Source organism: Cryptotermes secundus, unplaced genomic scaffold, assembly GCF_002891405.2.
Source record: "Cryptotermes secundus unplaced genomic scaffold, Csec_1.0 scaffold776, whole genome shotgun sequence".
Lineage (NCBI taxonomy): Eukaryota > Metazoa > Arthropoda > Insecta > Blattodea > Kalotermitidae > Cryptotermes > Cryptotermes secundus.
Genome location: NW_019742976.1, coordinates 130247 through 153846, shown reverse-complemented (window position 1 = coordinate 153846; position 23600 = coordinate 130247). Strand labels below are relative to the sequence as shown.

General features: G+C 39.4%; 3 protein-coding genes across 4 annotated transcripts; 2 read left to right on the top strand and 1 right to left on the bottom strand.

The window, feature by feature from the left end:
- The first annotated feature begins 338 nt into the window (after window positions 1–338).
- On the top strand, window positions 339–5229 carry LOC117283023 (protein ANTAGONIST OF LIKE HETEROCHROMATIN PROTEIN 1-like). Of its 2 annotated transcripts, XM_033755151.1 has the most exons (3): window positions 339–843; window positions 2062–2911; window positions 2951–5229. In XM_033755151.1, exons 1-3 carry the CDS (start codon window positions 545–547, stop codon window positions 2981–2983), a joined length of 1182 nt encoding a protein of 393 aa, XP_033611042.1. In that variant the 5' UTR covers window positions 339–544; the 3' UTR covers window positions 2984–5229. The 2 variants fall into 2 exon arrangements, with proteins under 2 accessions (XP_033611042.1, XP_033611041.1); XM_033755150.1 differs by having other exon boundaries at window positions 2062–5229.
- LOC111873658 lies at window positions 1049–3354 on the bottom strand. Its single transcript, XM_023868565.2, has 2 exons — window positions 3186–3354; window positions 1049–1823 (listed from the first exon to the last, which is right to left on the bottom strand). The coding sequence occupies exons 1-2, from the start codon at window positions 3343–3345 to the stop codon at window positions 1117–1119; spliced, it is 867 nt and encodes a 288-aa protein (XP_023724333.1). The 5' UTR covers window positions 3346–3354; the 3' UTR covers window positions 1049–1116.
- On the top strand, window positions 5141–6244 carry LOC111873659 (RNA-binding protein PNO1). The gene is made up of 2 exons (XM_023868566.2): window positions 5141–5229; window positions 5306–6244. The coding sequence occupies exon 2, from the start codon at window positions 5328–5330 to the stop codon at window positions 6042–6044; it is 717 nt and encodes a 238-aa protein (XP_023724334.1). The 5' UTR covers window positions 5141–5229; window positions 5306–5327; the 3' UTR covers window positions 6045–6244.
- The last annotated feature ends 17356 nt before the right edge of the window (window positions 6245–23600 follow it).

Below are 23600 nucleotides of genomic sequence, written 5' to 3'. Positions count from 1 at the left end.
TCCCATCAAAACCCTGGTATTTATTTTCTTGAAGCACATTTATTGTCAGGTTAGTTTCTTCAGATCTGATGCTCTCACGGGGGTAGATATAATTATTATTATTATCATCTCCTGTGATGTCACGGCGTGAAGTTTGGTAGTTTTGTCGTCCCCTAACCTTCCTGTTCCCTCACCTGGCTTTCCACCTGCAGCGGCTGTTGCTGATGCTTCATTGTGTCTTTGTCGCTGTCTTCTCCCGCTGGTTCCACCTGACTCCACCCCTTTCTCCCTCTCTCCTTTTTTTTTTTTTTTATAGTTTTAACCTGTTGGGCGCTATTGAGCTTAGGTGGAATGCTCACTAAAGGTAGGCGCACATCTGCCGTCATCGGACGGACGGCACGGATCGGAATTTTTTGTGACTGCACACACCAGATTCGGAGCAACCGCATTTCTGACAGGTGGTCTTGCCTTCAAGATATGCTCAGTTCATAGCGTAACATCGTTAAGTGAAGTTCATCTTCTTGACTATTCTTTGAAAATTGTTTATTGATTATCGTGAACAGTTATGGATAGTGAGGAAGAAGTTGTAGTAACAAGTTGCTTGCTGGCAGAAGAGGAACAGAAACGGACACGAAAATGGAAAATTTGGGTTCACAAAATAAATAAGAAAAGAGTGGATTATGGAGAGTATCATACTTTGTTCCCTGATTTAGTTGATGATGACGTCAAGTTTTTTAAATACTTTTGTACGACTTACGCTAAGTTTTCAGAACTCCTGAACATCCTGAGACCACACTTAGTGAAGCAAAATACTAAATACCACCATGCAATAGAACCTCAACAAAGACTAGCAGTATGCTTAAGGTACGTATACAATATTTTTATTATTTGGCCTGTGAGACTATAGGCAGGGGAAACCGAAGTTCTCGGAGGAAACCTACCCCAGCGCCACTTTTGTCCATCACAAAATCCCACGTGCCCACCCGGGTTTGAAACCGGCCCGCCAATATTATAATACATTTCAGACATTTTTACTCTTAATGATTTAATAAAAGTAAATGACAACAAGTTGAAAAAGTAGCATTATTTAATGGGAACTTTCAGCAATGACAATAAGTTGAAAAATAGCAACAGTACTTAACGAGGAAATTTCAGCAAACTGTCTATTATAGCATCATCGGCTGTCTCAACATCAAGGGATGGGTTCAAGGCCTGTTGATGTTGGGCAGGACTGTGGGTCGCCGAAGAAATGACCGAGTTCGACGAATCCATTTCTTGTGCCAGTCGCATTTCCACGCTGTTTACCATCTGAAATAGTTGTCCCTTAATGTGAATTTGGTCCTGAAGTGGAAAGGTTTTCAGAGTCCGAGCCATATTAATGAAAAACTCAATTAACGGGTCAGTCAGTGGGTTTGTTGTGGGTTTCATTTCCTTAGACTTGAGATATTTGTCCAGAACTGATGCTGCAGTCGGTTGTGGCGTGGAGTTCCATGAAATTCGCTTCTGACGATCATATGTGTTTGAATGTGTGTTTGTGGATGATGAACGTTGTGTGTCACTTGTTGCTGGAGAACATGGGGGAATTTGAAATGTTGTAGGGGGGTGTTCTGATTCAGTTTCGTCCTCTTCTTCCTCCAAATTACTGCTTGCGTATGGAATTGAAGGCGTGAGGTTGGTCATTCGATCTTCGTCGTCATGTAGGTATGGAGTGAGGAACTGAAGCTCTTTATGAAATTTGGGTGGCTTCATTTTTGAAACTGCCTGCCCACTTTTCGTGTTGCGCAGATTCAATGCTTTGCGATGGTTGTCCCTGATTCTGGTCCATTTGGATTTGCAGACTGCACCTGAAACAGGTAATATGTACGAGATTATTAGCAATTGAAGTATGTAATATACTCGTACATACAGTATTACATGTACAGTCCAAAACCTGTTTCCGGCTGGCTGGCGAAGCCTGTCGCACTCCCCTGGGGCAATGATTCATGAATGACAAATTAAATGAAATGATTGTGGAGCATTGCTGGAATGAAATATGACAGGGGAAACCGGAGTGTACTAGATCCTTCTTTCTCACTGTTTCAGATTTTTGGCTACTGGGAACTCGTTCCGGTCACTTGCTTTTTCCTACCGGCTGGGTGAGAGTACAGTTCGCAAAATTGTGTATTCAACCTGCGACGTTATATGGACTGTCCTGAGGCCCGTAGTTATGCCAACACCTGATGAACAGTTATGTATCTCATCAGAAGAAGGCTTCCGTGAAAAGTGGAATTTTCCGAATGCGGTGGCGGCTCTCGATGGCAAACATGTGCAAATTCAAGCACCTCCACACAGGGGCTCAGATTTCTTTTGTTACAAAAAAATGTTCAGCACTGTCCTGCTAGCATTAGTCGATGCTAATTATAAGTTCTTAGTTACTGATGTTGGTGCATTTGGTAAAAACTCTGATGCTAGCATTTTCCGAACTTCTTATTTGAGTAAGGGTTTGGCAGATGAAAGTTTACACCTTCCTCCACCAAAGCTACCTCCAGGAGGAAATACTATCTTACCACATGTCACTGTTGGGGATGAAGCTTTCCCATTATGCACTTACTTAATGAGACCTTGCTCACGTGATGATGTGCATCAAAATGAAGAAAAAAAGATTTTTAACTATCGGTTGAGTCGTGCAAGGAATACAGCAGAGAACACGTTTGGAATATTGGCTCGAAAATTCAGAATTTTCGAACGCAAGTTGAATGTTTCCCATGAACATTCTGTTACAATTATTATGGCTACATGTTGTCTACATAACTTTTTAAGAGATGACACATGTCACTGGACTGAATCTGATTTGCAAGTTTCTCTTTCCAACGTGGAAGGTTTGAGAAGTCTCAGAAGAAGTGGTGGTACTTCACGTCAAGATGCTTTAGAAGTAAGGGAATGTTTCAAACAATATTTCAACTCAGATATAGGTTCCGTTGAATGGCAGCAAAGAAGAGTTCAAGCTGGACAGCGCCTGCCTTAATATATTATTCCTTACTGTAGCCATACTATGCTATAATACTAATTATATTGTAATTAAGTACTCTCATTGTAAAACTGTATTACCATTACTCTGTTACTGTAAAGTGTGTTGTAAAATGTAGTGCATTTTTATTAGTTCACTAATAACATCCCACTGTAATGTAAAATGTACATGATTAAATTGTAGAAGTACTTGTACTTACCGAGGTGGTTCATTCTCCTTCCAATCTCTTCCCAAATGTTGTCCCTTCGTTGCTGGTTAGAATAGTCAGGGTGTCTCAAATTGTACAATTCTTCATATTCTTGCACAATGACAATTAATTGAGCTGAATCCATTGGAAAATTCACCAGTTGTAAGCACATTGAATGAAAATGAACTAACAGCTGCTAACGGTGTGAGAGGTGAAATCCCGAATACGTTGTCCGCTCCGTACGGCCTAATCGGATTGACTGCCCCTCTCGGGAATACCCGTCGGCATTGCCGAACTCCGATACGTACGATGCGGACAAGTGAGCGCAGGCTCATTTGACACGATGTATGTAATAATAAAATCTGATCCGTCCGATCCGTGCCATCCGTCCAATGACGACAGGTGTGCGCCTACCTTTAACCGGAACAGTGTGGGAAGCTTGCCAAGGAACACAGGTGATTATGCTACCTCAGAAGATAGAGTTGAGACTGTCTCAGGATCTTTTTATGGGTCTCGCTCCGTCAGGGAGGCAGAAGTGTCTAATGATACGACACCATATGCACTTTGTAGAAGAGAACACTTTATTCTTTGAAGAAAAGAACAGTTCACACACACAACAATTCACTAGACAATGACACTTATTTGCAAACTGAACCACCAAACACTTACAAACTGCTCTAAAAATAATTTTTTTCTCTTTTGCTGAAATATTTTTGTGATGCTGAATTCGCGTCTGAATTATGTCCTAGCTGGACCACCACCTTTTTTGAAGACTGTTTGAAGACTGTTTTTCTGAAGAGATGTGAGCCTCTCCAGTTTCCCCGAAGTTCCCAAGTCACACCCTCAACTTTTGAGAACTGGCCAGATTTGAAGTAAGGGAGTTGACTATGAATCCGCTACCTCCAATCATCTTTACTCTACAGGCAATTTTTTTTTTCTTTAATGACTTAACGTAACTTTTGACAGGGAATGATGTATGCTGGCCATAACATCCCCTCCTGGTATGCCTACGTGTGACTTACGACTAGCAGAACCTGTCAAGAGTCAAATTTTCAAAGTGAGTCGCCGAGCGACTCTGGAACCAAAATTCCAAGAAACGCTGAACTAAATCACCAGGGGTCTGGTGTCTTTGTGTGGTCCATCTGGGAAATAGGCCACTTCGAGTGTGCAAGAGATGGGCTATGTCACACTCTGTGTAATTATTATAAAATACTGATAATTATCCATAATGAATTACAATTTGGGCTTGTGGGCCATTAGGGCGGTTATAGTAGAAAGGGACAGGCGTTTCGGAAAAACCTGCTAAAAAGGTCTATATGGTGTCACATACCAGAATACGGAAATCTTATGGCTATATTAGGTTTTGGTGTATCACAAGCAGCTCGAGCCCTACAATTCGTGACATGAAATCGTCGTCTCGAAATTCATTGCGTTAGCTCGATTTGTTATGTCTAGATTTACATTTATATTTATATTTATTTTCACTTCATGGATCCAATCACCTCCCCGTAGGGCTGGATATAAAGCACATCACACAATACAAATTCATGATGACTACACATCATACATCCTTGGTCCAATAAAATATATATTCAGTCCTCATGAACAGAACACACATACGCCACAATATAACCACTGTCACATTCGACCCTGAACAAAATCCCTCATATTTCCAACCATAACTCTATGTTGCACAATTGCACATCTTGCCATTCCCCACACATTGGCCAGCCATATCATCAATAAGAGTTTCATTATAACATATTAAAATTCATAACAAACACAAACATACATACGGCCACACTTAAAACAAGCAAGTCTGAAGCGTCTGAAGAGTCTGAACAACGTATAATACAAGCAGGCAGACCATTTATTAACTCTTAACATTTGAGCCGCTTGCTTGCTGGTCTAGTTTCGTCTAGTTGTTGGTACATTTAAGATTCAGCTGTTAGGCAGCCTGTTCAATTCATTCCTTGCATGCAGTAAATATGGCGGTCTAGAAGGTGTACAAGTTTGTACACGTGTTCGACCATAATTTATATCAGCTGCTAGCACTGTAAGTTTGATTGTGTTGTATGCGACACAAATGGCTTATATCATATTATGAAGTTAATATAATGAATTTTTAACAGGCCTGAAGGTGTTTCAGTAACCATGGAAAAGGAAAAGGAGAATTCGGACACATTCGTCAAAGTTTTGTCGAAAAGGAGCCGCAAGCGTAAAGCACAAGATGACGAGAACCAAATGGTAGTTGATAGAGGTATTGAAGGCAGACGTCGACCTCAGCATACCCCAGCCAAAAAGGGAAGGCTACGAAAAGGAGAACTTGCAGAAATGAGGAAAATTGCAGTACCTGGGCATCGCTACACGCCACTCAAAGAAAACTGGATGAAAATATTTGGTCCTATTGTTGAGCATTTACATCTTCAAATCCGTTTCAACCTTAGAACCCGTAATGTTGAAATTCGGACTTGTACTGAGACGGAGGATATTAGCCATCTTCAGAAAGCTGCAGACTTTGTTAAGGCATTTGTATATGGGTTTGATGTAGATGATGCATTGGCATTAATCCGACTTGATGATTTGTTTGTAGAGACATTTGAGATCAAAGATGTAAAGCCATTGAAGGGAGATCATATGTCCCGAGCAATTGGTAGATTGGCTGGTAAGGGAGGTAGAACAAAGTTTACAATTGAGAATGTTACCAAAACCCGAATAGTACTTGCAGATTCAAGAATTCATATATTGGGGTCCTATATAAACATTCAATTAGCAAGAAGGGCAATATGTAACCTTATTTTGGGTAGTCCTCCATCCAAGGTATATGGACAGTTGCGTACAGTGGCTAGTCGAAGATCAGGAAGGTTATAGTTTTGTTTATTAGGCAAGCAGTAGGTTTTTTCTGAGAGTTAAAAGAGATTGCAGTATGTTGATATGTTGGTAATGTGATGCTAAAAGGAACTCCACCGATTAACTCGCTTGTATTATAGAGTTTCATATTTATTGGCTTTGTTATTTGAAATGTTCCAGTCAGGTATGATTGCTGTGGAAATAAATGTTATGTTACCATCTTGACGTTTTATTGTTCAAAATAATGTTAGTGATATACAGCCTTCAAAAATGATTCCATTAAGTGCCTATGAAGGGCAAGCATTGTAGTGCCCTTCATTTTGACAAGTTCTCTATATAGGGTTAAAAATAATAAAATATAGTTTGAATTACCCATTGAATTTTATAATTATGAACGAATTCTTGAAATGTAATACAAACATTATGTGAATCCACATAGCTATGAATCAACAAGTTTTGACATATATGATGGTCTTGGTTAACACCATGTAGTTTGGTAGATAGATGGCACTGCTTTGCTAGGAGTTTGATGGCTGAAGATGCAGGCAATATGTAGCTACCCAACTACCGGACTGCATGGTTTTATAGTCCTGATCACCATATGAATTGTCACTTGAAATTCTAAAAATCTACAAGTTTTGACACATTTAGAAGTGCGATAGGTCATGACAGGTGAGCAGTCTTATGCTATAGCAATTCTGTGAGTGTGTAGTAGTTTGATATGTGAAGTGTGATTTGAAAACAGTCACCTTCAAAATGTCAGTATGGACTCCATAAGACTGATCCAGCTGCTCATATGCTCCTACCCTATTTCTTTAATATGAATTAATTTTATCCTCTCATCTACTGAATATCATAAATGGTCTCTTGTGTCTGAGACTGTATGAATTTTTTGTGCTTCCAGTCTCATCCTAATAGTTTCACTGTTACATTCTATTGCAAGTACTAGTCAGCGTAACATTTTGTAACATGCTAGTCTTTTTTTTTATTGTGAGGTTATGGTTTTTTTTTTATGCTAGTGGGGTGGGACTAAGTCCCTTGTACTGCGGCCACTTCTGGCCTATTGTACCAGCCCCAGATGATAGGTGAGGGTGATTGTGGAGCAATTGGTGGAATGAAGATTGGCAGGGGAAACCAAAGTACTTGGAGAAAACCTGCCCCAGCACCACTTTGTCCACCACAAATTCCACTTGACCAGACCCGGGATTGAACCCGGGCCGCCGTGATGGGAAGCCAGCGACTAACTGCTTGAGCTATGGCATGGCCCCAGAGGTTATGGTTACTTCCTTGTCCTACCACCTAGCTGGAGCACCATCCTATGTCAGCCATCTACGATTGTTTAGTACATTCCACAGCTACCGTTTGTATCGAGTCCAGCTCTACTACCTGAGAACACACACTGCTGTGATGACAAGGGACTCACTTAACATTGGAGTTTACACACGGGTAAGTTTTCACAGCTCTATTCACCAGTTTCAGTATTTTAAAGTACACCTTATTTGGTGGACATAAAATTTCCATTGTATAATCTGTAGCTAGATTATTAACAACTTCTCTCAGAGAGGGCTCATTCAGTTCTGAACTAGCAACAGTGTTTGATCATCCAAATGTGTAGCACAGTATGCATATTACAAAGTTCATTTTGCAATTTTCTCCCGTGTCCTGTGATGTCCACCTTCTGAGGTCCAAATACCCATATGTTCTCGTAACAGTGGCTATGAAGATGTCTTCTGGGATGTTACATTTTGTAATTTGGTGGATAGGTACCAGTGTTCTCGAATAGACTGCTGCTTCAGTTTTAGAAACCAACATAACTACTCAAGTGTTCTGGGACTGGAATTCGATAATTAAATTTCTTCATGATATGTTCAATCAGTGAACAGTGTAATATCTGAAGAATGCCATCTTCTGTGATGTGGCACCGTGTAGATCTTGTGTGAACCGATGTTTTGGAGGAACATTTGTTCACGTGAGATCTGCACTGCACCACATCCCAGAAGACAGCATTCTTCAGTCACTGCCTTGAAAATCTCAAATCTTACATAGTGCAATATCTATTTAATGTTGATACAGCTGCAATAAATTTCATATTATAGGTCATGGCTTCTCCCCAACTTCTTCCTCAAATGCAATTATTCTGTTATATCTCCAATGCTAAATGTAAGTTGACATAGTATTGTTAAGCATAATAAGATAAATTATTATGCACCTGGAACTGAACAAAGCAAAATATAACATGGAGAGAGCTTAACTAGATATCTGGTGCGGAGGCTTAGTATACCTGCACTGTAGCCCTGAGTCAAAGAAGGCTACAAAAACGGAACCCAATGCTTGGGGGGTATATTTCGGCAACCCTGTCACAGGGGGACATAAATACAGAGACATGGTCCTCCAGGTTGGGGGTTGGATGCAAGGCTGATGACCTTATGAAATGCAAAGAAGTGAAAACTGGATCAAATATGGTAGATTCTTATAGGAAAGCTATGGGTCTGAAAGGGCTGCTCTGCCAGAGATGATTAAATATAAATAAATTGAAGGGGCACACAAGAATGTAACCCTGATTAAGGAAAACTGATGGAAAGACATCTCACATACTTTCTCATATATAACAAACCTTAACTAAGTTACTTTACAAACAAAACAGACAGGGATGTTAGAATAGATTTATACATATGGAAAGAGAGAGAGGTAGAGATTTCCAAATGCAGACTTACTGGAAGCAAAATATGTTACACATATTTTGGATGTTAGCAAAAGTACCAAATCCATACTTGGCCTGGAATTCCAGAGTGATAACAGAGAGACAGAACATGTAAAATGAAATGCATTATTTGTGTCAATCAATGACTTATAAAATAATAAACATTTGTAATAATTTTGATTGTAACATTTTATACTCTCCAGTGGCACTTGTAAATGAAATTTAAACTTTTATTACCCAGTTTCAAAGTCCATGAAATTTGATAAATTTCCATCAGTACATCTTCCTGGATACAAAGAAATCCTACTAACAATGTTCCACCACACAACTATAGTAGAAAGGTAAAGTTGTCCCTGTACTATTCCATGAAGGCGTATGGGGGAGTCAATGTATAGACCCAAGTTTTCTTGACCTTGGCACTAGTTGGAGGTGAGTGGTCAACTTCACGCGACGGCCACTTTATGCCCCCAGTACCTATTGGATAGGAGGTTGGGTGGACCCCAGAGCTGGTCTGATGGCATACACAACTCAAATAACAGACAAAAATCCATCACCAGTTATTCCTTGGTTTTGAACTTGTAAATGTGATTTTTACTTCTCCCATTTCAAATAGTTTTTCTTTTGTTTCAGTGACCCATGTATATTTGTATCTATGAAGTTAAACAGTCTGCTATTTCATACTGCAATCTTATGGACTGTGACACATAGTCTGTTTCAGTGTCAACCCAAAACACCACAGAATCAATCTCCACCACTGTGATAACCTCTGATCACATAAAATCCATGACTTTTCAAGAAATTTATGATCCATACTGCATACCACTGAATAAAAAACATCACTTCAGTACTTGTTACAAGAGGTGAAAATCCTAGCAGAGGAAAAACAACTACAAGCAATATCCTTCATAATAAGAAAAATACAACATCAACCAATACATTTATTTAAGAAAAATGTATGGTAAAGTAAGAGTGACAGGAAAAGGTGCCTTATATTTATACAAGGATGAGATGATCATTGCACATACAAGCTTAGATTAGTCCATTCAACCCTTCTGTTCTGTAGTTAAGATTACTGAAGAATGCATATTCAATTCAAACAGTGGTTCTCAAATTTTACAACTTTACAGAAGTTCAAGCTTGCATTTACATTAATAGAAGTCAATTAAACATTACAATCCATTAGCTTATCTTTCTCACTTCATGACAAGTCAAGAATTTTTTGAATTTGAATTTTTGAATTGTGCTTTTACATTCAATGTTACTAGAAAGTGTTTGTGCTTTTACACTTCGACATTTGTAACAGCGTCCACGCAGCATATATACTGTGTACATTAAACAACGCCAGTGTTTTCATGTGTTTGTAATACGTGCCTCTGATGATGGTTTTTCTTAAACCGAAACATGTAAGGCAAGTGAGATAAAGAAGTGACCTAAAAACATTGTTACACTCGACGGATTTTTCATTGACTTTGTGAAGTCAAGAATTGGTTAAAAGTAGTGAGTTCACAGACTTACAATTATGGATGTGATCAAGTGCTGCCTGGTCAGGGCTGTCACACAATTTAGGGGAGAGTGATACATGAGCATGAAACAATGGTGAAATAATGGATGGGTGGGGGGGGGGACACAGAGGAAGACCTGATCTAATGCCACACTGTCTACCAGAAATCAACCATGAAGTCACTTAGGACAGAACCCAAGGCTCCATGTTGGGAAGCCAGCATCTAACTGCCTGAACTATGGTACTTATATATAAAGCAGAATGAATCTTCCAAAATTCACTTTATTCCTGCTTGATTTATGAACAGTGGTGCATGAAGGATATGTTCAATGAAGAACTCAGAAAAGAAAAAGACTTTTGGTGTCAGGTCTTAGACTACAAGATGTAACCCCAATGCTTGAGATGTGCAACCTACCTTGTTGGGGGCACAGAGAAGAAACAGGCAGTGGATAGGGAACATATGATTTTATCTGCCTTAGGAAATGCTGGCAAAATATGTGAGGTATGTGGTTCAAAATGAACTGATCTATTACATTTCATGTATATATATTGTGACATGGATGGTGTAGCAGGAGGTGGGGGTCGCGTGAACTCTGTGATCTCGCGAGTGATGTCACATACCCCCACTCCGTCCATCAGTATGCAACGCTTGGTAGACACCTCTTTCCCTGCGGTGATGTAACAGAGGACGCCACAGTTGCTACGTAGCCTGGCAGCGCTGCCCAGCAATGCCTTTGTAAACATGGCGGGGAGTCCGTGCAATGACTGTTCCTAGGCAGCTGGTAAACATGACGTTACGGAACAGTGGTGCCTATTATGTAACTGTTTTCTGTGTTGTCCGTAATGGGGCTAAATAAGGAGCAGCGAATACTATTCACAGTGAGTTACGAGTCAGCAGTCAGTCAGTCAGTCAGTCAGTCAGTCAGTGTGTGAGCAGGAGTGACAGTGCGGATGGAACAGTCGCAGAGTTCAGTTGTAGCAGAAAGAAGAATACCGGAACGTGTGATTAGAAGTGATAGCGTGAGAAGCAGATGCTTGGCTCATAAGAGAAATAATTGGGGGTGTGTGATACAGTGACACTGGAATAGCTCCCGTACCGTACTGTGAATACGTGTAGACTACTGAAGATACCTGTAGAGTGAAGAGATTTGTGTGTAGGGTTTGTAAAGTGTGTAAACCCATAGTAGACTACTGGAGATACCTGTAGAGTGAAGAGATTTGTGTGTAGGGTTTGTAAAGTGTGTAAACCCATAACAGTGTTATAATCAATTGTAGCCAAGACTTGTAGGTTGTTAAATAAACCAATTAACAATCCAAATGGCGTCTTCAGTGGCAAAACACGTTACAATATTTAAGAATTAAATGGTGCTGTTAAAGCATCCCCATTCTTTCAGTTATTCTGGACACAACTCAGGATAATTCCAGAACTGGTCAGCTGTACAAAATTTCTCATTACTGTTCAAGTAAACATGAAAATGGCCAGCCAAAAGCTCTGTATATTAGTGAACTATTTTTAGGCATCTATAAATTTGAAGGCCAAACAGCTGCTGCATTATCTAAACAAATTTTGCAGAACACTGTAGTTTATATCATTACAGAAGGGTGGAGACATGTCCTAGCATCATGTATCTATGGTGAGTGGCAAAAACTGTTGTTTCAGTATGGGTGTTATCTTGACAAAGGAGGCTCGTTTTAATGAGCTGAGGAAAAGGATGTTGATGAATTGCTGGAGTGCTGTGACAATGATATTTCAACTGACAAATATGAACAACTACTTAAAGAGTATATTGCTTTAACAAAACTGAAAGTGATGATGAAGAGGTTACCAATGATTACGAAACAACAATCTGTGAAGTGACAAAGAATATTTGTAAAACAGTCTAGCAAAAACTGGGAAAGTTTCCAAGAAAATGAAAGTGACTGTAATATGGGGCAAAGTAAGAAAGTGTCAAGAATGTCTGAACAAGATTTGGCATGACAAGCCAAAACTTGGGAAGCAACCACAGATGAATGACTTTTTAAAGTAGTCATGAGCAGGAGATTCACAAAATAATTATAGGGACAATTTACGATTTCCTTATCATCATCATTACTGTAAATTATTTAATAATCCTTTCAGTATCAGAACTACACAACATAGATTGTAGGCTGATACACAAATGATGATGAATTGGAAAGAATTTAGAACTATGTAATCATGGTGTAATTGAGCTACTATCCCAGCACTTGCCTGGAGGGATTGAGAAAAACCATAAAAAACCTGTCAGAATAGTAGTGTTCCAGCTGAGCACCTCTCAGATACAAGTCTAGAGTATTGCCACTAGATCAGTTTGTTCAGCCTTCATTACCAATACAAATTGTTTCTGTCGCCTAGAAAATACTTAACTTACTTTTTTTTTAATTGCTAGTGGGGTGGGACTATTATTATTATTATTTTGGAGGGGGTGGGTTTCCCAATTCACTGCGACGATTTGTTGATCTATTGTGCGTCCCCCTTTAATTATTCTACTAGTCGCCATGCCCTTCCAGTACTGGTGCTCGCTATCAGCCCCGTTCTGCCAGCGAGGTCGCCCCTCTCTGGCAGTGGTCCCTGATACTTGCCCATCTACCTGAGGAATTGGAAACTATTTGGGCAGGAAACTTTTTGCCTAATTTTGCTTAGAGGTCTCCTAGAGACATGAGATTCTTTTATGTGCTGTAAATCTACGACACGGGACACACGGCTTAAAAGTCCCTCCCAGAGGACTTGTTCCCTGAATTTTTCTGCCCTTAAAAATTCCATGACCTCTGCCGGGTTTGAACCTGTGTACCTTGAATCATGAGGTGGGAACGTTACCCTTAGGCTACGGAGGCCGCTTGGGGTGGGACTAAGTCCCTTGTACTGCAGCCACTTCTGGCCTATTGTATCAAACTTACTTACTCATGGAGCCGAGCTCTTCTGGAGGAGCCAATAATTCTGCAGCTATTCAAGAATTTCCCAGCATTTTATGGAACCCAAAGGTACATAACCATGTTCACAAGAGCCTCCACTGGTCCCATCCTGAGCCAGATCAATCCAATCCATACCATCCCATTCTAGCTCTCTAACATCCACTTTAATATAGTCCACCCACCTATGCCTTGGACTTCACAGTGGTCTCTTTCCTTCTGGCTTTCCCACCAATATCCTATATGCATTCGTCTCCCCCATTCATGCTACATGACCTGCCCACCTCATCCTCCTTGACTTGATCATTCTAATTATACGTAGGTCGTACCGAAAGTCATGAGCAACTTTTTTTTTTAATGCAACTTGGGAACAGCAGACGAAAGAGAGTACGGTGGTAGGTGAAACCAGCTGTTGTGTTAACCTTGAGTGTCTTGTGACGTCAATAGCTTGCATCACGTGACCGGTATCACCCCTAACAAAATGGCCGACAATGATATGTCGTTTCGCCAGATTGCTTAAGGAAGTGTGTGCATGGGTGCGAGCAGTGTTTGAAGATGGGTGAAACATTTTAAAGATGGGAACACCAGCATTGAAGATGAGCCACGGAGTGGTCGTCCTCGAACAGCCTCAACTGAACGCAACAAGGAAACAGAGGATGAGATCATTCAAGATGACTGGCGTGACTGTGGACACAATAGCCCGAATACTTGGAATACGGCACAGTGCAGTACAGGTGATAATTGAAAGCTTGGGCTATAGGAAAGTTTGTGCTCGTTGCGTCCCGCGGTTATTGACTGAAGACCACAAAGGTCAGCAAAAAGCCATCACCTCAGAACTGCTGCAGAGATATTGACACGAAGGCGATGATTTTTTGCTCTGTATTGTGACAGGTGACGAAAGCTGGTTTCACCATTTCGAGCCTGAAACGAAACGGCAGAGTATGAAATGACACCATCTGCATTCTCCATCAAAAAAGAAGGCAAAGACAGTGCCATCAGCTGCGAAGGTGATGGGCACAGTCTTCTGTGATGCAGAGGTGTTTATTCTGGCCGAATTCCTGGAACCTAGGTGAACCATCAACGCTCCTCGTTATGTCCAGACGCTGCACAAGCTCTGTTGTGCATTGGGCGATAAACGTCCTGGATGAAACATCATCCTGCATGACAACGCTGGCCCGACACCGCTCGCCTCACATTGGAAGCAATTGCAAAGATGGGGTGGGAAGTTCTTCCACACACCTCCTACAGCCCTGATCTGGCACCCTCAGACTACCATCTTTTCGGATTTGTGAAGGATCAGCTGCGTGGATGTTTTGAGACAAGGGAGGCAATTCAGAAAGCAGTGTGTCAGTGTCTTCTGATGGCTGGAACAGAATTTTACAGAAGGGGAATTTTCAAACTCCCAGAACGCTGAGAGAAATGTGTACAACAAAGTGGCGATTATGTGGAAAAATAAAGAAAGGTCTGTAGATTGAGGTGGTGTACTTGGTTTGTCAATAATAAAGCATGTTACTTTACAAAAAATTGTTGCTCATGACTTTCAGTATGACCCTCATACTTGGCGAAGTCTGCAAGTTATGAAGCTCTTAATTGTGCAGTTTTCTCCAACCTCCTGTCACTTCATCTCTCTTTGGTCCAAATATTCTCTTTAACACCCTCAGTCTGTGTTCCTCCCTTAATGTCAGAGACCAAGTTTCACACCCATACAGAACCACAGGCAAAATTATAGTTTTGTATATTCTAATTTTTATGTTTTCGGACAGCAGACAAGAAGACAAAAGGTTGTGGACTGAATATTAGCAAGCATTACCCGAGTTCAATCTTCTCTTAATTTCCTCCTCAATCAGGTTTTCATTTATCGTTGTTCCCAAATATCTGAACTGTGCCGCATTTTCAAAACATCTGTTTCCTCTCTTTATGTCATGATTTTGCCCTGCATTTTGGTGATGTGACAGCAAAACATACGATGGGGTACCCAAAAGAAACCAAACTAATTGTTTTGTGGGCAGAGCTTTTGTAGTCCACGTTTTGCCGCTATGAGCACATAGAGCTAACATTCTTGAGTCGATAAGCCGACTACCATTGCTTCAGAAGGTAAGGACTAGTTTCGGCAGAGTTTATAGTGACAACTGTTTTGTGTCATCGTCGTTTTTGCAATGGCTGATTTTCGTGAACATCATGCGGCGGTGAAATTCTGCTTTTTGCTCGGGAAAAGTGGAACAGAAACTCTTGAAATGTTAAAAACGGCGTACAAGGACGATGCTACGGGAAAAACTCAAGTGTTTGAGTGGTTTTCCCGTTTCAAAAATGGTGAAATGTCAATTGATGACAAACCTCGTTCTGGTCGTCCTTCCATGGCCCGAACACATGAAAATGTTGAAAAAATTCGTGAAATCATCAAGGAAGATTGACGACGGACCATTGAAGAAATTGTGGAGCTGTCGGGAGTGACTTGGAGTTCAGCGGCCAGATTTGTGGCAGTCGGGTGACTGGTTTTTCCATCATGACAATGCCCCTGCTCACACAGCCCTGTCTGTATGACAATTCTTGACCAAAAATGGTATGACCACTGTTCCTCACCCTCCATACTCACCCGACCTTGCCCCGTGCGACTTTTTTTTTTTTTCCTCGAATGAAAAGAGACATGAAAGGAAAAAACGACGGAGGCGCTGTCAAGCATCTCAAAAGATGAATTTAGACAATGTTTTGAAAAATGGAATAAAAGACTAGACAAGTGTATTAGTGTAAGTGGAGAGTACTTTGAAGGGGATTGAAGGTTTGTGCTTAAAATTTGAATAAATAAGTTTAAAAAAAATAAGTTCGGTTTCTTTTGGGTACCCCCTCGTATACTTAGTTTTCTCTGTGTTTACTTCTAGACCAACCTCCTTACTTCCGTCAATTAAAGTTTGTTTTTCTTTATGGTATCTATATTATCACCCAGAAGATTCACATTATTGGCATAGACCAACAGCTTACATGTCCCATTTAATCTCAGTCCCACCTGGTTTTCCTGGACCTTCCTAATGGCATATTCTAAAGCAAAGTTGAAAAGGAGTGGCGATAAAGCATCTCCTTGTTTTAGACCATTCTGGATAGGAAATTTATAGGACAAATGTATACCTACACGGACTTTACTATACGTTTCGTTTAAACACATTTTAATCAACCTAACTAGTTTCGTGGGTATCCCAAACTCTTATCAGAATATTGTACAATACTTCCCTCCTAACTGAATCGTAGGCTTTCTTGAAGTCTATGAATAGCTGATGTACTGTTTCATCGTACTCCAATTTTTCTCCAATATGTGACGAATGCAAAAGATCTGATCTGTAGTTGATCTGTTACGTCGAACCCCACACTGATGATCCCCAATAATTTCATCTATATATGGACTTAACCTTAAGAGGAGAATATTGGATAAAATTTTGTATGAAGTTGATAGCAGTGATATCCCCTGATTATTACTACCACCCTTCTTGTGAACTGGTACAATAATAGACTCCTTCCACTGATCGGGCAATTTTCTTTATGCCAAATAGAAATAATTAGCTTGTGGATCTTAGAATGTAATATTTCGCCTCCTGCTTCAATAAGTTCTGCCAGAATTTGATCACTACCTGGCGATTTATAGCATTTCAATTTTGCAATAGCACTTTCAACCTCAAAAGGGCTAGGATCAGGTACTAACGGCTCAGCTGTATGGATTTCTGCCTGCCTAACATCACTGACCCTACGTACATTCAATAACTGATAGTAGTAGTTCCTCCACCTGTTCAAGATGTGGGAATCTGCAAGCAGATCACCATTCTCATCCTTCACAAAGTTACTCCTAGGTTGGTAATTCCTCTTAAAGTCATTTATTCCTCTATACACGTCTCTAAGGTTTTTGTTCTTACTGTTCATTGCAAGCTCATCAATTTTGTCTTTCAGATATTCCCTCTTTTTGTTCCTGAAATTCCTGCCGGTTTCACGTCTTATATTGTTCAGATTATCCCCACTGAACTTGCTTCAATCCTGTAACCATTGCAATTTGGCCTGCTTTCTTTGATCTAATAATTCTGAGCATCCTTCGTTGAACCATGGCTTATGCTTCTTCGGTTCATAATAACCAACTCTCTTTGGCAGACATTTGTATATTCTAATAGTTTCCCAAGCTCTGTTTCTAAGCTTTCCAAAGCTGCAAACCTATTTGAGATTTCAACACAATACTGCTCTTTACTGTCTACCTCGNTTTTGCAATAGCACTTTCAACCTCAAAAGGGCTAGGATCAGGTACTAACGGCTCAGCTGTATGGATTTCTGCCTGCCTAACATCACTGACCCTACGTACATTCAATAACTGATAGTAGTAGTTCCTCCACCTGTTCAAGATGTGGGAATCTGCAAGCAGATCACCATTCTCATCCTTCACAAAGTTACTCCTAGGTTGGTAATTCCTCTTAAAGTCATTTATTCCTCTATACACGTCTCTAAGGTTTTTGTTCTTACTGTTCATTGCAAGCTCATCAATTTTGTCTTTCAGATATTCCCTCTTTTTGTTCCTGAAATTCCTGCCGGTTTCACGTCTTATATTGTTCAGATTATCCCCACTGAACTTGCTTCAATCCTGTAACCATTGCAATTTGGCCTGCTTTCTTTGATCTAATAATTCTGAGCATCCTTCGTTGAACCATGGCTTATGCTTCTTCGGTTCATAATAACCAACTCTCTTTGGCAGACATTTGTATATTCTAATAGTTTCCCAAGCTCTGTTTCTAAGCTTTCCAAAGCTGCAAACCTATTTGAGATTTCAACACAATACTGCTCTTTACTGTCTACCTCGTTTAATTTCTTGAGATTGAATCTCTCCATATGAAGTCTGTGTGTTGTTTGTTTGCTCACTGCCAGTCTTTCCCTAACTTTTGCCACCACCAGGTAGTGGTCAGGATANTCACTGACCCTACGTACATTCAATAACTGATAGTAGTAGTTCCTCCACCTGTTCAAGATGTGGGAATCTGCAAGCAGATCACCATTCTCATCCTTCACAAAGTTACTCCTAGGTTGGTAATTCCTCTTAAAGTCATTTATTCCTCTATACACGTCTCTAAGGTTTTTGTTCTTACTGTTCATTGCAAGCTCATCAATTTTGTCTTTCAGATATTCCCTCTTTTTGTTCCTGAAATTCCTGCCGGTTTCACGTCTTATATTGTTCAGATTATCCCCACTGAACTTGCTTCAATCCTGTAACCATTGCAATTTGGCCTGCTTTCTTTGATCTAATAATTCTGAGCATCCTTCGTTGAACCATGGCTTATGCTTCTTCGGTTCATAATAACCAACTCTCTTTGGCAGACATTTGTATATTCTAATAGTTTCCCAAGCTCTGTTTCTAAGCTTTCCAAAGCTGCAAACCTATTTGAGATTTCAACACAATACTGCTCTTTACTGTCTACCTCGTTTAATTTCTTGAGATTGAATCTCTCCATATGAAGTCTGTGTGTTGTTTGTTTGCTCACTGCCAGTCTTTCCCTAACTTTTGCCACCACCAGGTAGTGGTCAGGATAACAATCTGCTGCCCTGAATGATTGGACATCAAGTATACTTGAGTGCCATCTCCTATCTATCAAAATATGGTCTATTTGATTGTGTATCTTCCCATCAGGAGATGTCCAAGTAAATTTATGGATGTTATGATGTGGGAACATTGTACTTTTGACAGTAAGATTTTTTGATGTGGCTAAGTTTACTACTCTAACTCCATTATCATTACTAATTTCATGTAAACTTTCATTCCCAAACGTTGGTTTGAAAATGTCTTCCCTCCCTACTTTGGCATTGAAAAAAACTACTTAATGTTTAAAAGCCATCTAGTGTGCATGCTTGAGGGAGAAAGAGAGAATTTATGTCTTAGGGCAATGAGGCAAGTGACTGACTCAGTGACACAGCTTTCCTGCCTACATTTGAAGGACATATTCCTTCCCATTTCTGAGTAATGTATGACATTCTTTTTCAAAGTAATTTTTGTAAACACAGTTTATTTATAAGAAAACACCACATATTATTAAATAAGATGCATGTACTATACTGTATTAGACAATCAGTTTAAGCACCAGCAAGATTATTCTGTATCAGATCTTAGACATTTCCATTTGTATTGATTCTTATGGGGAAATTGTCACATTTATACAGTTTCACCTTTCATGACTTTTTTTAAACACCAATGGTCACATAAATCCAAGAATGCCTTTATTCTTTCACATGCCAAATAGTCACATATTTTATGCACACCAACTTTTGTCACATAAATGTTTAGTTAAAACATGTGTAAATATGCAAGTAATTCTGGCTTTGTGTTCCACTTCTTGCTGTCTGTGTGCAACTTCGGTTAATATTAACTTGTCTTCTATAACACTATGTTTTTGCCTAATTGGTCATCATCAGGTGTGTAACTTGTTGTGATGAAGGAACCAGCTGCTATAATGTACACAAGTTTGATTTATGGGTTTGTTGATTTTTCTTTGGTTCAGCATGTGGCTGTTCTGAATGTTTCTGTAGAAGCAGAAGCTTGCTGCTTGGCCATCGACTCTCATGGTCATCAAGTGAATACTAAAAATGGCTGCTTAGAGGGAACTATAAACAGTTCACAATTCTTGCAACTCTCAGGCAGACATCAGTAAGCAAAATTACCCCATAAAATGTTAACGTAAAACTGTCCCTGTGCTTAACCAATTATACACTATGCAATGAAGGCATATAGGGGAGTGGTGAGCTTCACCCCTGGGAAAGAGCCCCCGGTACCCAACGGATAGGAGGCTGGGTGGGCCCTGTTTTTATAAAGATACAATTAATTCTGAAAATTTTTTCAGACAGACAATTTAAGTGACCAGTTACATTTACTCTGCACTATACCTCCGGTCTCATATCACTACACTGGTCGAGGCAGAAAAGCAACAACCCACACAGTGAGTACCTGTAGAACAAAGCCTATACACAAGCCAAACTTACTCCCTTTAGAGATTATTTGATAATTATTCAACTACAGAGGCTAGGCAATACTACCTATAGCAATGCATGCTGATATACAGAAGACATATGAGGAAACAGCTCTGTCTTATTTCAACATACTATTCAGACAATGACTGAAATGACAGGGAAATCTGACTGAAATTGATTACTTACCTGCAGACATTTCATTGATGCACCAGCTTTTTTTAGTATGTTACTTCCATAATTTCAGCTGTAATTTAACAGGAAATTTACCACATTAAAACACCAAGTAATATCTCCTTACCTAGCCTCCTCCTAGTTTAGAAGCTTTACCAAATTAAACTACATCTTTATTCAATAAACAAGTAATGTGTAGTTGAGAATATAATTTATTAACACTTTAAGGTGATTACTTCCAAATGTCTATGATATATATTAAATTATCAAATGCAACAAATAATGTAATAAAATCAATGTACATTAAACAGAACATAAACAAAAATAAATATGCAATATGGAAGACTTGAGCTTTACATCAAATTCTCATCTGCAAACTTCCAAATGTCTATGATACATATTAACCTTTATGGCCAAACGTTATATATATATATATGCAGCAAGCAGCTACCCGAATTGGCCGAATGTTATATATATAAATGCTGCAGGAAACGTGCTCTCTTTGGGAGTGCTGACAGTTTGACCTTGGGTTTGAAACCAAAACAAATGCTCGTAACGTCATGTCAGTGGTTCATTCCTTAGCTCTGAACAATGAAATCGTTTATCACGATACTGGTTTCAAAACTATTTACGTTTAGATATGACTGTTTATGACCTGCTCAGCCAAATATAGCTCAGCTTTGTTTCGAGAACTGATGAGGAAATATTTATTGGTGCTTGCAGATGAGTGCTTCCAGAGCCTTCAAGGAAGTGTGACACATTCAAGGATTGGTTTTCAGTGATTAATTATCAGTCAGGAAATCAGTGTCGCATTGTCTAATATTTCTTTATCAGTTAGAAAGTCAGTGTCAGACTGTCATATATTTCTTCATACATCATTTTTCTTTTGGGTCTGGAAAGAGGTATAAAGCTACTGAGCCAGTATTACTTTGTGAGTAAAAAGCATCTTTGCCACTGTGACTTTCGGTATCAGTGTCGTATTGGCACTCTTTTCGACTAGTATTATAACTACTTTGCATCACTATTTTGTGAGTATTACTAACAGATGAGAGTGTCGCTTTGTCAATCAACATAATTTATTCGATGAAGCTAGAACCCTCTTCCTCCCAAGACGATTCTTCAATCGCACAAGGCGAATATCATGGTCAGTGGTGTTTCTTGGGGGGGAGGCCAAGGTTATCTGGGGCCCAACTGAGTCGACTGGAGGTGAAACATTCACAACACTGGCCAACCAAAGAGAAACAAAGACGTCATGTGTTTTGCTAAATAAGAAAAGCAGGAGCACGCTCTTCTATTGTAAAAATTGCAATGTCGCTTTGTGTGAGGTGGACTGCGCATCAGAGTGTATTGTAAACTGTGAAGTGACGCAGTTCAAACTCGTGTACAGTCTGAACAAAATATTATTGTATATAGTGTGATTATATTTACAATATCACCATGATTCAAGGTTGAAGAAAAAACAACGGGTAAGTCCTTCGGAATTTCATAACATATATAATAAAGATTATATTTTGCACTTCATGACAAAATAATCACAGTTAATTTTCGTTTGTAAAAATTGCTTTTTTGTGTATATGTAGAAAATTTTATTGTCTTTCAGGCTGTTTTTAGTTCGTATTTCTATGTTGCATAGAACGGAAAATATGTATTTGTTTCTGAAAGTTTGCAATGTTAATTAGGTGATTTAAATACCGGCTGCTGAGGGCTGCTGCCAATTTAAAAGTCCGTATGTTAAAGGTTAAATTATCAAATGCAACAAATAATATAATAAAATTAATGAATGTGGAACAGAACATAATCAAAAATAAATATAAATATCTTATATTGTGTGCCAACAAAAAAAAAAAAAAGCTGGTGGACTTGAGCTTCACATCAACTTCCAATTTGCAAACCCGTCATCGGATGCCCAAGTAGATTCAGGACGGATCTATTCTCCTAAAACAGGAGTCGAAAATCACAATAAATATTTAAAAAAAATTCTATAAATATAAATGTCATGTTAAAAAAATGTAATCCATTAGAAAATAATTTTTTCCACAGAATAAACTGAGCACTCACCTTCTGTGAATGAGCTTTGCTGAAAATATCCCAGAAACGAATAGTCTCATCCCCACCGGCAGTTACAATTGTTTCACCATCAGGAGATACTGCCAGATGAGCACTCTGGATGAGTGGCCGGTGAGCTTTGTAACCTGTTTGAGGCTGGGGTACTTCCACACACATAGTATATGGCTCTGTGGGTAGCCATGGGTGCTGACCTGCAATATAGTGAAGATTAAGCTTTCCAACAGAACAACATCTTAGAAGGGTAGGCTTCAACACATTTACAGAATTAGATGCATCCTTTGCAGAGAACAGAATCAACATTACAGTTTTAAAATGAACAAATGGCTAAAAACACTCTAAATATGCAGGCTTTCAAATATACCCTAAATGTTCCTGCTCTAGTGGCTGAAGTCAAACATAGTCTCAACATCACGGATCAGTCCCCTGAGATGCCACACAATTACTGTCAATACATATTATGTGAAGTACTAATTTTTGACAGATCTCCCAAAAATGAGGGGAAGATTAATCAGAATTATAATAATCATTTATGAGAACTATGCCAATTGAAACATATTTTCATTTTCTTAATCATGGATCCTTTTCAGTGGACACTGAGAACATTACTAAAGGCTTGCTTTAGAACAAGACACTGAATCTGTCAACTAAAATACAGCACTTTCATTCCAGACAAGCCATGCACATGCACCACATTAAAGCTTAAATTTACTGTAGTTCTATTTCATTAACTCTGGAATGTATTTTGAAATTTAATCTCATAGGGTAAAAATATGTCATCACCTTCAAGTACTTAACTACCTCTTCCAAATATAAAATAGAATCATTACTTTTGTAAAAAATACCATTTCTACTACAAAATTGAGGACTAATTTACTTTGTAAGAAACTTGCCAGTTCAGAAGAAAATTTTGACCAGGCCAAATTAGTGACTTGAGAGCCAGTGTTTATGCACTGGACTGGCTGTCCTGTGAGTGTGTTCCAGAAATGAAGACACTGATCATATGTACCACCACCATAACTAGCCATGATCCCATGATGGTGTGGGGACCATGCAACAGCTGCAAAATAAAATGTATTAATTTACCAAATTTATACCAAACTGCATCCAATTAATCATTAAGTTGTAAAGCCTCTCAAATCTGTCATTTCATAGTTCAGCACCACCTCTGGTCTGGCACAAGTTTCGTTTATCAGATGTCTTCCTGCCAACAAACCAATACCAGGTGTTCACTGTT